The 15,176-nt window shown below is 45.6% G+C and overlaps 1 protein-coding gene across 2 annotated transcripts in view; it reads left to right on the top strand.

The window, feature by feature from the left end:
* The window catches only part of RBAK (RB associated KRAB zinc finger), a 37,822-nt gene that overhangs the window by 5,523 nt on the left and 17,123 nt on the right, over positions 1-15,176 (top strand). The window contains exons 1-2 of one of the 2 annotated variants that reach the window (XM_047837485.1): positions 8,517-8,978; positions 10,149-10,207. In XM_047837485.1, the coding sequence (XP_047693441.1) occupies positions 10,193-10,207 (15 nt within the window). In that variant the 5' untranslated portion in view covers positions 8,517-8,978; positions 10,149-10,192. Of the gene's footprint in view, positions 1-8,516; positions 8,979-10,148; positions 10,208-15,176 lie in introns of those variants that run through there. The other variant, XM_047837486.1, reaches the window with a different exon arrangement.

Genomic DNA, 15,176 nt, shown 5'->3' with positions numbered 1-15,176 from the left:
TTTGACAGAGCTCCTGTGCTCGATGTTTACTGACACTATGTTTACTGATGCGATTCTGGGCTGGAGGGACACTCATGCTCTACTGAGCCCGAGAGACTTTTTGGGGAGACTGTTTGAAGCGTGCTCACACACGCTTCAAATGGTGTCTACAGTTTCTGAAGTCTATGGGTCGCTCCAAACCTGCCCGTCAGTTGCCATTAATCAGCTCCGCTCTGCAGATAAAGTTTGTGAGCATGTGTATCACTCCTGACCCAGAAATTTCACTACCATTTGTGTGTCCTAAGAAGAAAATGGCACATGCACAAAAAGACTAAATGGAAAAATCGCCAGGACAGAATCTGTTTTATTGAGGTGGGGAGACACATGAAAGTATGGATGTAGTAATGCGGACGACCAACTGGTTGTCCCTGTGGTATCAGAGGAAGCGTCGTCTGAACCTCCTTCCTCCTACCTACCTCCTACCTCTGCTTCTCACCCGGGCATCTGAGACTTGCCCTTTCTTTCCTTTCCTTTCCTTTCCTTTCCTTTCCTTTCCTTTCCTTTCCTTTCCCTCCCCTCCCCTCCCCTCCCCTCTCTCACCTCCCCTCTCTCCGCTCTCCTTCCCTCCTGTCCCTTCCCTTTCCTTCCTTTTCCTTCCTTCCTTCCTTCCTTCCTTCCTTCCTTCCTTTTCTTTCTTTCTTTCTTTTCTTCCTTCCTTCCTTTTCTTTCTTTCTTTCTTTCTTTCTTTCTTTCTTTCTTTCTCTTTCTTCTTTCTTTCTTTCTTTCTTTCTTTCTTTCTTTTCTTTCTTCCTTCCTTTTCTTTCTTTCTTTCTTTCTTTCTTTCTTTTTCTTTTTCTTTCTTCTTTCTTTCTTTCTTTCTTTCTTTCTCTCTTTCTTTCTTTTCTTTCTTCCTTCCTTCCTTCCTTTCTTTCCTTCCTTCCTTCCTTTTTCTTTTTTTTTTTTTTTAATTTTTTTTTCAACGTTTATTTATTTTTGGGACAGAGAGAGACAGAGCATGAACGGGGGAGGGGCAGAGAGAGAGGGAGACACAGAATCCGAAACAGGCTCCAGGCTCTGAGCCATCAGCCCAGAGCCCGACGCGGGGCTCGAACTCCCGGACCACGAGATTGTGATTTAGTCTTTTTGTGACCACGAGATTGTGGCTGAAGTCGGACACTTAACGGACTGCGCCACCCAGGCGCCCCTTCCTTTCTCTTTCTTTCTTTCTTTCTTTCTTTCTTTCTTTATTTATTTCTTTTTCTTTCTTTCTTTCTTTCTTTCTTTCTTTCTTTCTTTCTTTCTTCGGTAAAATAACATAACATAAAATTTATCATTTTAACCATTTTTAACGGTATAATTCAGTGGCATGAGGCACACATGCATTATTGTGCTATTGCGCGGCCCTCAGCACCATCCGTCTCCAGAACTTTTTTTATATTGCCTGAAGCTGCAACTCTGCACCCAGTAAGGACCACCTCCCCACCTTCCCCCACCCCGCCCCAGCTCCTGGCAACCACCGTCCTACTTTCTGTCTCTATGGACACGGCCACTTCCAGGTACCCCCCATCATGGAAGCATGCAGGGTTTGTCCATTCGTTTCTGACTTATTTCATTCAGCAAAATGTCCTCAAGCCTCATCCATGTTATAGCATGTCACAGTTCCTTTCCTTTTAAGGATGCGTAATAGCCATCGCGTGTCTACATGTTTTTGCATGTTCCTTTCATAATAATATAATAACAATATGATACACATATGTATTTACATACCACATTTAGTTCATCCACCAGTTGATGGACACCTGGGTCGTTTCCACATTTTGGCTCTGAGTCCTGCTTTCCATCCGCTGTGTGAACTTTGATGAGAAGCACATCTGTTATTCAGGATGGGCCTAGAGTTTTATTTTGTATTTTCATCACTTACGTATTTCTAATTAGCCCCACCCAGGCATAAGTGAAGTCAAATCAGTTCACCCAGAAAACAATGTGGAGGGTTCTCAAAACAGAACTACCATATGATCCCACAACCCCACTTCTGGGCATATACCAAGAGGAAATGAAAGCAGGATATTAAAGAGATGTCTGTCCTCCTGTGTTCACTGCAGCATTATTCACAATAGCTAAGATAACCCGTGTCCATCAACGGATGGATGGCTAAAGAAGATGTAAGGTACACGCATGGAGATCTGAGGGATATCCTGCCATTTGTGATAACACGGATGGACCTCGAGGGCATTGTGCTGAGTGAAATAAGCTAGACAGAGAAAGAGAAATACTGCGTGGTATCCTTTATGTGTGGAATCTTAAAAAAAAAAAAAGGTCAAACTCATAGAAACAGAAGGTAAAAGAGAGGTTTGCCAGGGTGCAGACTCTCAGTGATAACATGAATGAGGTCTAAGGATCTCAAATAAAACCTGGGAACCACAGTTGATAACACTGTGTTGTATAAGTGAAATTTGCTAAGAACTTAAGTGTTCTAACCCCAAAACAGGTGAGCATGTGAGGTGATTGATATGTTAATTAACTGGATGGGAAGAATCCTTTCATGGTGGATACATATATCAAATCACCTGGATGCACGCTTTAAATATCTTTCCATTTTTTGTCGGTTTTACCTGAATAAAGCCAAGATCGTTAGAAAGTAGTTGATCCAAGGCACAGGGACTGAGCGTCTCCTTTGTTTGCAATCGTCAACTTTCAGACTCGGACGAGGTCTCAGAGAGCATGCAGACAGCCTTGGGGTACCTGCACAGTATCCTTGGGCCCGGGGCCCTCCCACAGGTCCCCACTGGTGGAAGAGGCTCTGCTGTGTGAAGGACACATGACTCATCCCTGGAGAAGTTCAACTCCTAGGAAGCCAGTTTGCACTTAAATTTCATTCATGATGCTTTCAGCCATCATAGCTGGTTGGGTCCTTCCATAACAAAATGGAAGGCCACTCTTCCTCCTGATGAAGCTAGCTTCCCAATACTAGAAGGCAGATACTCTGTCCCTATTCAAGTTTCTCTTCTGTGCCATGAAAGCCTGGATTACTTTGAAGAAGGGGATTCTTCAAGACAGTTTGCGTAGTCCTTTCTCTCCCACCACCTTGCCTGGATGTTCCACAGTTAGGCAGGGCCCATCCTAAGATACACTGTTGGTACATTGCCCAAAAATGGGCTAAACAGCTCAGACGGGGAGGACCAAACTGTTACTTCTTCTCTGTCTCTTCCCCCCGTGGAGGCAGTTTAATATAACAGTGGCTGTAGCTACTGCAGAAATATTGGCAGGATGACACAGAAGTGCTTTGCAAATGCAGTCCTTCTGGCGTGAGGACCACATGGGGAAAGTAACTGAGATACAGATACCGGATCCAGCCTCATTGGTTCTAGTTCAACAGAACTGGGGTAGGGCCCACTTTAACTTATTTTTTTTTATTTTACTTTTTAAAGTTTATTTATTTATTTTGAGAGAGAAGCAGCAAGCTGGGGAGGGGCAGAGAGGGAGGAAGAAACAGGATCCCAAGCAGGCTCCACACCGTCAGTACAGAGCCCAGTACAGGGCTCAAACTCACGAACCTTGAGATCATGACCTGAGCTGAAATCAAGAGTCGGTCACTTAACTGACTCAGCCATCCAGGTGCCCCTAACTTATTTACTGATGCACATTCAGATTTGGAAATCTCTGTGGGACAAGCCACCCAGGTCAGGGTAATAGGGATCCTTTTTTTTTTTTTTTTTAAGTTTATTTATTTTGAGAGAGAGAGTGAGTGGGGGAGGGGCAGACAAAGAGAGAATCTCAAGCAGACTCCACGCTCAGCACAGAGCCCAACATGGGCTTGATCCCATGACAGTGAGATCGCAATATCCAGAGTCAGATGTTTAACTGACTGAGCCACCCAGGCGCCCCAGGGCAATGGGGATCCTAAAGAAAGCAAAGCCACACTTGCATGAAATAAGCCATGATCTATACCTGACATGCCAAGACCATGGTCAGGCCTTGAGTCCAAGGCTGAGGGGTCCTTTGGAACCAGCCTTCAATCCTCTGGCCAGTTTATTGGTGACAACCTGTCCAGCAGCCTGGGTGCCGATTTGGATACATAGACCCATGAGCAGAGTTCATCCTGAGTGACTGTGCACGTACTGGTGAAAAACTGCTCTCTCCACTAGGAAGTCCTGTCTCGCCAGGGGCTGCTCACCGTGGCCTGTCATTCTCTAGTGAGTGATGGTCTCTGTACTTCCCTCCTGTGACCTGTAAGACCTAGGGAAAACCCTAGGAAGATGACACAGAGTGTCTGGGATGGGGAGATGGGATGAGGTTCTTGATACTGACCTCTAAGATCTGGTGTCAGAAGCTAATCATTAAAGTCTTTAACTTTTTTTTTTAACAATTACATGTCAAGTTTTAAACACTGTGTTAAATTTCTTTACAGATTTTTAATGTTTATGTATTTTTGAGAGAGAGAGAGACAGAGTGCAAGTGGGAGAGGGTCAGAGAGAGAGAGGGAGACACAGATCTGAAGCTGAACTGTCAGCACAGAGCCTGATGCAGGGCTCGAACCCATGAACCAACCGGGAGATCATAACCTGAGCCAAAGTCAGACACTCAACTGACTGAGCCACCCAGGCTCCCCTTGGTCTTTAACTTTTATGCTCCCCTCCACCATGTCTGACACACTCTCAGTGGGTCCTAAAATCATGTTAGTTGTAGTCTGATATCATTGCCTCTCTTAAGTGCTATAAAATGTTATCTACACACCAATGTGCCCACTTATGGTTTCAAATCTTGTTTTGAGATAGTTATCCTTTATAAGGAATTTTCAGGAGGATTGTCTCATTTTCTCTGTTGAGTTGAGAAAACAGGGTGCTGGGATTTGTCCTTTTTTTAAAACTAATTTATTTGAGAGAGAAAGAGACAGACAGACATTGGGGGAGGGGCAGAGAGAGGAGAAAGAGAATACTCAGCAGGCTTCATGCTGTCAGCACAGAGCCCAACACAGGGCTCGAACTCACAAACCATGAGATCATGAACTGAGCTGAAATCAAGAGTCAGATGCTTAACCAGGTGAGCCACCCAGGCGCCCCTGAGTTTTGTCTTTGAGAAACAAAGGATGTGAAACTCAAAAGACTGAAGCAGGATCCCAGGTTTCACCTCGACTGCTCTGATTCAAGTCCTATATCCCATTCATCCCACTCTCTTCTCCATCTGCCCAGACAATCTGGAGGACATAAGCCAGTTAGTATGATGTGCCTATCAAAAGATGGAGGTGGGGGTGGAGAATGGGAAAGTAGTGGTTCTATTATAAACTAGTATGTGCCCTTGGGCAAATCCTTCCTCCTTCCAAGCCCCCATTTCTTCATCTATAAAATAAAAGGTGTAGATAAGATGATCTTTAAGGGCCTTTCCCACAGCATAAGCAAAGCAGTGAGAAAGCCCTTGTAGTGAATTTGATGTGACCGGGTACACAAATGCTGTGGGTGAATTGTGTGCCCCTATCCCCACCACCCTGTTCATGTGTTGAAGTCCTAACCCCCTAGTACCTCAGAATGTGATCTTATTTGGTGGTTAGGTCTTTACGGAGGAAATCAAGTCTAAAAAAATGAGGCCATTAGGATGGGCACTAATTCAGTATGGGTGGCATCCTTATAAAAAGGGGAAATTTGGACGCAGAGACACTGAAGTAGAGGGAAGACAATGTGATGACACATGGAGAGAAGATGGTCACCTACAAGCCAAGGAAAGAAGATGGAGCACACCCGCCCCCACCACCCTCAGAGGGAACCAGCCCTGTCCATGCCTGGATCTCAGACTCCCAGCCTCCAGAACCGGAGACAATGCACTTCTGTGGTTAAAGCCACCTGGTTGGTTTTACTTCATTACAGCTTCCCTGTAAACTGATCCAACCAGTATTTTGAATAAGAGGGAATTCAGATTTGACTGTTACTGTCCTGACACTTCTGGCGACCATTCCATTAAAGCAAGGCATGTCCCGAGGCTCCAGAGAAGAACCAGTTCTTTCAAACAAATGAGAAACTTGAACTTTTTTCTTAGCCTCTCACATTTCCTGGTCACGGTGAATATGTTAGTTTTGGGAAAAAATGGGTGAAAGACTTCAAGAATGGTTTGCAAATCTTGAAGATGGGTGCTGGTATCTTAATAAAATTGACATATTACAGAGAAAAGAAAACAAACAGGAGCAAACACAGGCCACAACTTAGAAAATTAAGGGTGGGAAAGGCTTCTTCAAGTACAATGTCAACACATGAGAAATGTGAGGAGAGCCTGAATGATTTGAACACAAAAAAATAATGTCCGTGTGATAGAAAATGAAAGTAAAAGATTAAATTAGGAAGATTGATGATGAATTGGGAAAATATTTGTATTTTATACAAATACAGAAAGAGAAGGCTTTATTTTTTTTAATGTTTATTTATTTTGAGAGAGAGAATTGTGAAGGGCAGAGAGAGAGGGAGAGAGAGCGAATCCCAAGCAGGCTGCGTACTGTCAGCACAGAGCCCCACGTGGGGCTTGATCCCATGAACTGTGAGATCATGACCTGAGCCGAAATCAAGAGTCAGACACTTAACCAACTGAGCCACCCAGGTGTCTCCACCCCAAAATAGAAAACTTTATATTGTCAACACTAATAAGTGAAGCCACATTGAAAGGCAGGCCTCTGCTGCTTCTGGCCCAGGTGGAAACATAGGGTCCAGATTTGCCCTCCCAGTTTAAATACATTTTTAGAAGGCGGAAATATATGATATATGAAATGACAGGTTTTAGCCATTTGGAGAGAGGGGTGAGCCTTGAGAGTGTCCAGTTCGCCACCCAGAGAGTGTCCAGGCCAAGGTACAGGGGAGGGGGAGTGGGGGAGCCCAGTGGGTCTCTGAGTTTCAGGGACAGAGTTGCGTGGTGGGGCGCCCATGGCAGCCAGGGTTCACAGGCAGAGAACCAGAGTGGAGAGAGGCAGGAGGGCATCCCAGTCTTCGGCTGAAGACTGAGCCAGTCAGTACGTGTAGGGGAGGCAAGAGCTGGAGGCTGGGCCAGGTGGATGGGCACTCTGCCTGTCTTCTCCAAGAAGCTCAGCGAAGCTTCCATCCTTTACCTGGTGAAAGTGGAAAAGGACATGGAAGCAATGTGCCTGGAGGTTCTCCTGGCTCAGGCCCAGGTGAGGTGTGGTCACCTCACTCAAATTCCAGCATTCAGTTCGTGAGAATTCAGGCACAGGCCACATTTAATAGCAACAAGAGCTGGGAAAGACTGTCCCTGGCTAAGTAGTCACTGCCAAGAGAAGCTTTGGGAGAAGCACGCGTTTTGTGTGGGATTAGTTTGATGCAACAGCTCAGCTAGAGAAATCAGGAATGGGTTATGTGACCACTAGTTTGCATGCATCAGTACCTATTACTACCATTTAAAAGAGCAATGCCTTGAGAAAACTTGAAATATAAATACTTCCTCTGTCGATTGCATATGTATCTAAATATCTTTAGAAGCTAAATAATTATCTTGCCAGCATTACAACCCAGGAAGGTTTTTCTTAAGGACCTGCGAGCCATCTCTTTGAAATGTAAACCTCTAGGAAGCTATTGTCCCTCTCTGTCACCACAGGGGGCAGGGAGGTCGTTATGCATGGGCTCTAGGCACCTTGCTTTGAGCTGTAACTACCTTGTTGTTGGAGAAATGTGAATAGTTTGCTTTATCCTTTGAAAAGAGACAACTAGCACGGATGGGCACCCAGATCACCAGGTGAATTTAGGATGAACTATGAAAGCATTAAGAAACAACTGGCCAAGAACATGGTTATATAATTTCACCAAAAAAAAAATAATAATGATAAATCATCGTCTTTATCCCATTTTTGAAAAATGACGTTTTAACCTAACATAAACTTAATTCTCTTTGACAGGTAAGATCTCAGGTATCTGTCTTCTTCTTCTTCTTCTTCTTCTTCTTCTTCTTCTTTTTCGATTTGTGTGTATTTCCTGATTGTTTTACAGTCTTTACGCATTAGTTGTGCAATCTGGACAAGCTACATCTCCTATTTCCTTCTCCCTCTTGGAAAAACCATGTGCCCATAGATACTATTACTTTATGTCATGGCTGGGTATTAATTGTATCCCAGCGTTTCAGTGAAACTTCTAATATTTCAGTGACGTGCCCATGGTACACCCTTTCCTTGTCCCCTCCTGTTCGTGGGGAATCTCAGTGCCAACACGAAAGATCTCAGGGCAAGCAAAGGACCAGGGATCCAGGACGTAAACACAGCCCGCTACTCTAGGCTACATCTTCCCTTAATCCCTAACACAAGCGAAGACAAATGGAAAATTGGGTCCCAGGTCCAGGCGGTCAATCCCCTCCACACAGCGCCCTCTTAAGCACCAGATACGGTGGAGACATTCGAGACGACCCCTAACATGTGGGCGCTTAGACTTATGGGAAACAAAGTCCGGGTATTGGTCCCGCTCCCGAGGCGGACTCCCGTCAGGAGCACCGCCGGCGTCGTCCTGCGCATGTGCGACTCGCCCTGTGTGCGTGTTCGCGCACGCGCAGTTCCGCCGCGCCGCTCTCGCTTCCTGTCCGTGCCCAGGTCACCGCTGGCCGTGCTTCCCAGGCTTCGGCCTCAGGCGGGCAAGGACCCCGGGGCCTGCGGGGCTGCGCGCCGTCCGTCCGGGCCGGCACCCAGCGGGCGCCGAGCTGTGCGGGCCGGGCGGAGTCTCGAGCGGAGACCCCCAAGCGCGAGCCCCGGAGCCCGCGGGCTGGGCCGGAGTGGGCGGGCGGCGGCACCGGCGGCGCAGGGCGGCGGGGCCCGGGCCCGGCCCGTTTGCACCCGCGGCGGTTCGGCCGAGGCTCGCGGTACGGCGAGGTCCCAGGCGGCCGATTTGGGCCCCGAGAGGGTCTTCGGCCCGAAGTGAACTTGTCCCGGAGGCTCAGATCCGGCTCCTCGGGAACGGCGGCCCCGGGAGGCGCCGCGCCAGCTCCGGAGCCCTCGGGAGCCTCGGGGCAGCTCGGCAGGTCCCGACGAGGTAGGTCGTGGGCTTTCGGGTCTCCAGGTGGTTGTGCATCTTGTGGGCCGCGCCGCAAACCGAGGGCGCGAGCGGCGGCCAGGGAGGGATGGGCTCTCCCCGGGACTCGTGGGGCCCGGGTTTCCTGGGAGCGCAGGGGGTCCCCGCGTGGGCTGCGGACGTTGTGTGTCCGCTCCGTTCTCCAGTCCCGATACCCCTTGCTCCGCGTGCCGCCCTCTCCGGCTTCCAAGCGGGTCTCTAAGCGCCCCTGAGCACCTGTGCTGTGTGCTCTGTGTGCCGACCGCGCCGGGCTCTGCCCTGTGGCATCCGCCAGTGTAGTGCAGGACAAGCCTGCGAGGGTTTGCTGCTGCTGCGGCCGCGGCCGCTGGGGTGACAGAGGAGGAGATTGGGCCTGAGAAGGGAGGTGGCTCTTGCAGGGTGACCGAGTCTATGGGTGGGATTGTGGATGCGACTCAACTCCTGCGCCAATGTGCTTCCACTCTGTTAAAGTTTTCTTCTTACGTGCAATGATAACGTAGTTAAGTTAGATAATATAAAAACAAAATCGTGCCTTGATGATGCCCATCTGTCCCGTTTTGGAGAGCTAATATTCTTTTTCCCTCTGGATACTTTGATTTTAAACAGTTTGAAGACACAGTAAGAAAATTTGTAAACGGTGTAAGGGGAGATTTTTTTTTTTTTGGCAACATTAATTTAATGAAGGCAAACTATTTAAAAAAGGAGTGAATATTTATATTAACCAACGAGGGTAACCCATCTAAACATCTCCTGTGGGGTGCCTGGGTGGCTCCATTGGTTAAGGGTCCAACTTCAACTCAGATCTTGATCTCATGGTCAGTGAATCCGAGCCCTGCATCAGCGTCTGTGCTGACAGCTCGGAGCCTGGAGCCTGCTTTGGATTCTGTGTTTCCCTCTCTCTCTGCCCCTCCCCTGCTCACGCTCTGTCTCTCAAAAATAAACAAACATTAAAAAACTTAAAACCAAACATCTCCTGATATGTGGGAGTAACAGGTATGCTTTGTGTTCCACCTTTGTCACATCTTTAGCTCCTTGTAAGTGTTCACAGGGTGTCATTTTATGAGCTTTTCTTTGGCGGTTACTACGCAGGATGCTCCTGACTGGGCAGGCCAGATTACCCATGATTTCTGTTATTTCTTTCTCCTTCCCTAGGTCCACCGTTAACAGTCTGTACGCATTTCCAAGAGCAGTAGAAAATGAATGAGTCCCAGGTGAGCTTTCCTTTGTCTGTATATATTCTCTTACTTGTTTTTTAATGCATTTTAGGAGGTTTATATGGTTCCAGATTTTACAGTGGGAATGTAGAAATAAATAAAAGACATCATCGTGTAAAATAAAATTGTTAGGATTTGGATCGGCACCCAGAGTCCTTGTTGAGTTTATGTGTGTAGATAGTGGGCTACTTCAGGGCTGTGGGGGTAGAGCTACAAATATTTTTTTTTAATTTTTTTTTTTTAATGTTTACTTTTGAGAGAGAGAGACGGAGCTTGAGCAGTGGAAGGGCAGAGAAGGAGATAGAGAATCCAAAGTAGGCCCCAGGCTCCATGTTGTCAGCACAGAGCCCGACATGGCGCTCGAACCCACGAACGGCGAGATTGGGGAGATGATGACCTGAGCGGAAGAGGCTTAACTGACTGGACTGCCCACGTGCCCCTATAGCTACAAATGTAACTGATGTTCCTGACAGTTACAGAAAAAGAAGAGTACCGCCCATTACGTGATTTGTATTGACTGTAAGAAGAACCCAGTCTGTTACTTGTGGGTTTTAAAGATTTCCCAAGACTTGAAAAAAATTTTCTTGTTAAAATTGAAATAACCAGGGATAGCTTTCCCGGTAACAACCTTTAATGTCATTGCAACACGTGGCTTATACTTGTAGCTTATCTGAGCTGAGGGCCTGCCCAGGGAGAAATGACATGCACCAAAATGCTGTGATCTAGCCAGACATATTTTCCCTGCTACTGTTTAATACAGGGGTAAAAGCGAAGTCCTGAGGAAATGGCCTGTTAATCCTTCAGATGCTTCTGTTACTGTTTATTCAGGGTGTGCCGTAAATGGTACGGGAAGGTATTCTCTAGTAAATGTGTCCTCACGTCTGTTTCCGTTTCAATCCTCAGCGTTTGGGTTTTGTCCTCACCACTCTCCTGAATGTGGTGGTAAAGATTAGCATTGACCTCATTACAGTCAAATCCGTTGGGCGTTTTCCAGCCCTTCCCTCACATCACCATGTGTTTGCTGTTGACCTGTTACTTACAAATGGATACTTTCTCCTGGGGTCTCTTGGTTCTTGGCCTCTAAAACAAGTCACCTGAAGTATTTCTGTAAATACCTTGAGCTGATGAGGAGTCTTTGAAAGAGGGGGTGGGGATAGCCCACATTATCTCTCTTTTTTAATATATAATATTTGGTGTTCAGAGGTTCACAGTTTTCTGAGTGTTTTGGGTTTGTTCTTTTCAATCAGGATACGCGTAAGAGTCCACATGTTGTGGCTGGCCGATAAGTCTTTAAAAATTTTTTTTTAAATGTTTATTTATTTTTGACAGGGAGAGAGACACGAGTGTGAGCGGGGAGGGGCAGAGAGAGGGAGACACAGAATCCTCTGTGTGAATGCCTCAGAATCCTCTGAGCTGTCAGCACAGAGCCCAACATGGGGCTCAGACTCATGAACTGTGAGATCATGGCCTGAGCCGAAGTCGGATGCTTAACTGACTGAGCCACCAGGTGCCCCTAAATTTTTTTTTAATGTTTATCCATTTATTTTTGAGAGAGAGAGACAGATCTCGAGTGGGGAAGGGTCAGAGAGAGGGGTGGGGGGAGAGAGAGAATCCGAAGCAGGCTCCATGCTGTCATTGTAGAGCCCCACGTGGGACCCGATTTCACAAGATCCCACGATTGAGATGGTGACCTGAGCCAAGATCAGGAGTCCGACGTTCAACTGACAGAGCCACCCAGGCACCCTGTCTTTTAAATCTTTTAATAGTAGCTCCCCCTGTGTGTCTCTTGTGTTACTTTGTAATTTATGTTTTGAAGAAATTGGGTTTATCCTTAGTTTCCCGTGGTCTGTATCACATTGCTGTCATTTTAACTTTCACACTTTTTTTTTTTTTTAATTCCCAGTAAATCTTGTAAAATTGGTAGTTAACTTGGGAAGTTTACCCATTTACGTTCAGTTCTTTTGGCAAGACTTTGTTCCTCATGACCCTTGTCTACTTTCTCCTGGAGGCCGTGTTCTAATCCTGTCTTTTTTTGTGTGTGATGTTAACCTCCATTGGCTGATGTTCATTGCCAGTTCTTCAGGGGAGACAAAGTGATACATGCTGCTTTACCGTTGCTTCTTCATTTACTAGCTAGAATACTTTTCTAAAGGAAAGCATCTCTCAAATCGTTCTGTGGTTCACACAGAAAAGATAATTTCCACAATATTGAGTAGGCTCCTGTGCAACAGGAATTTAGTTTGCGTGTTTCGTTTTGTTATCATTAGCTCACGGGGTTAGACGCGTTTTAAGTTTTTCAGTACACTGAAGTTGTCACTCTATTTGGTGTCTAGGTGGATCTGTCTTTGACCAGAGGAATCTCTTCAGATTGGTTTCTGAGTCTTTTGAAACATCCCCTATATATTCGATGGCTTTCGTTTTTATTCAGCATTTTATTTTGAAAAAACTTCAAATTGCACAACAGTTGCAAGGATCGTACGAAGAACTCCCGTGTTCCTTTTGCCCAGATACTCCAGAGTTTGACATGTTCCCGCATTTGCTTTATTATCTCTGTGTATATATGTATTTTTTTCTGAACCATTTGAGAGTGGATGTCATCTGTCATGTCCCTTTTCAGATTGTACCTCCTGAGATCAAAGATACTGAATTCAGGAAATGTAACTTTGATATAATATTTTTATCGAATCTATAGTTCACCTTCTGATTTAACAAGTTTTCCTAGTAATCTCCTTTATAGCAATTTTTTATTTCCAGTTAAGCGTCTGCTCTTGATTTTGGCTCAGGTCGTGATCTTGCAGTTTCTGAATTTGAGCCCCCTGTCTGGCTCTGTGATGACAGTGTGGAACCTGCTTGGGATTCTCTCCCTCCCTCTCTCTCTCTCTCTCTCTCTCTCTCTCTGTCCCTCCACTGCTCATGCACACATACTCCCTCTCTCAAAATAATTTTTTAATTTTTTAATAAGTGCATTTTTTTAATAAGTGCATTTCCTGTAGACAGCACATAGTGGGGTCTTGCTTTTTTTTTTTTTTTTTTAATCCAGTCTGACAGTTTCTATTAATTGGGCTGCTTCGGCCATTTACACCTAATACAATTATTGGCATAACTGGTTAGGTTGTAGTCCATTGTCTTTGATTTCTAGTTGTCCCATCAGCTTTGTCTCCTCTTTCTTCCTTGTTTTCCTTCCTTTGGACTAATTGAATTTTTTTTATGATTCCATTTCACATCCTTTGTGGGGTTGTTAGCTATAGCATGGTTGTTATTTCAGTGGGTGCTTTAGGGTTTGTAGTATGCAGCTTTAATTCGTCACAGTTTCTCTTGAGATGATGTTCTCTTTTGCTTAGCATGCAGGAAGGTTATGGTCCCTTCCATTTGTCCCTTCTGGGTCCTTAAACTGTTGTTGCATTTTGCTTTTACAGGCAGGATCACCCCCGCAGTACATTGTGATTGTTATGTAAACAGTTATCTTTTAAAGAATAAGGGAGAATAGCATAGTTACTATTTTTTCTGAAAAAATCCAGATTCTTATTTTCCGTCATTTTCCTTCTGCCTGAAGGACTTCCGTCACCTCTTCTTCTAGTTGATGATGAATTCCTTCAGGCCTTGTATGTCTGAAAACGCCTTTATTTTTGCGTTGGCTTTTATGTCAAGGGAGCTATGCTGGTTTTTCTCCTGTGCTTCAAACCTGTTCCTCTGCTGTCTTCTCGCTTACATTGTTTCCAAGAGAAATATGATGTTCTCCTCACCTTCCTTCTCTGTATATAACCTGGTTTTTATTTATTTTTCTTCCTCTTGCTGCGTTTAAGTTTTTATTTACTTATTTTCAGAGAAGGGGGTGGAAGGAGCAGAGAGAGAGGCAGAAACAGGATCCCAAGCAGGCTCTACACTGTCAGCACAGAGCCCGAGGCGGGGCTCGAACTCACGAACTGGGAGATCATGACCTGAGCTGAGATCAAGAGTCAGACGCTTAACTGACTGAGTCACCCAGGCACCCCTAAACTTTTCTCTTTGTTTCTGGTTTTGAGCAGTTTGATTGTGAGAGGTCTTGGTATTGTTTTCTTCATGTCTCTGTGCTTGGGGATCTCCTTGAACTTCTTGGATCTGTGTGTTTATGATTTTCGGCAACCGTGAGAAATTTTTGATCGTATTTCTTCAGCTATGCCCCCCGTCTCCCCATCCATCCGCCCTGCATGGATTCCTCTTACCTGTATGTTCCGCCACTTGAAGTTGTCCCACAGCTCACTGACACTCTTCATTCTCTTCAAACTCTGTTCTCTCTGCGTGCTTCATCTTATATAAGCTTCTGTTGCTGTGCTTTGAGTTGACTGGTCTTTTTTTCCGGCAGTGTGTTCATCTAGTATGCTGTACTTTTCATCTCAGACACTGTAGCTTTTATGTGCAGAAGTTCAGTCTGAGTCTTTGTTTATATCCTCCCTGTTCCTACTCAGATATTTTGAACATAAGGAATCCCGTTATAAACTGTTTCCTTGTGCTCTGGCGCTTATAACATGTGTCCGCTCTGGGCCCACTTTGGTCGATTGATGATTTTCTGTACGGGCTATACTTTCCTACCTGTTTCCCCAGTGTGTCAACCGTCCTCACCTCTGTTTGGGTTCTCCCTCCCTGCTGCAGGGCTGGAAACTCTCAAGGCAGTAACCACAGGCCTCACCTTGTTTATTTCCTGTCTCTGATTACTGTCCACGATCGTTGCTTCAAGATCAGCATCTTGGAGACCACAGCTCTGTATATTCTGTTTTTTGGTGTCCTTTCAGGAGGGAGGGTAAATCCAGTGCTTCTTCATCTTGGCTGAAAGCAGTCCCAAGATCTTGAGTCATAGTTAGAAACCTTTCCCCGCACTGGTTATGGGGAAATTCACCCATAGTTTGTGTTTGTTTGTTTTCTGTGTTGCTGAATATTTTACATTTAGATCACTGATCAGTTGGACTTTTTTCTTTGATGGTGTAAGCTA

This window comes from Prionailurus viverrinus, chromosome E3 (assembly GCF_022837055.1).
Source record: "Prionailurus viverrinus isolate Anna chromosome E3, UM_Priviv_1.0, whole genome shotgun sequence".
In the NCBI taxonomy this organism is placed as follows: Eukaryota; Metazoa; Chordata; class Mammalia; order Carnivora; family Felidae; genus Prionailurus; species Prionailurus viverrinus.
Note: the sequence above shows the minus strand (reverse complement) of the source record. Positions and strands in the feature narration are given on the sequence as shown.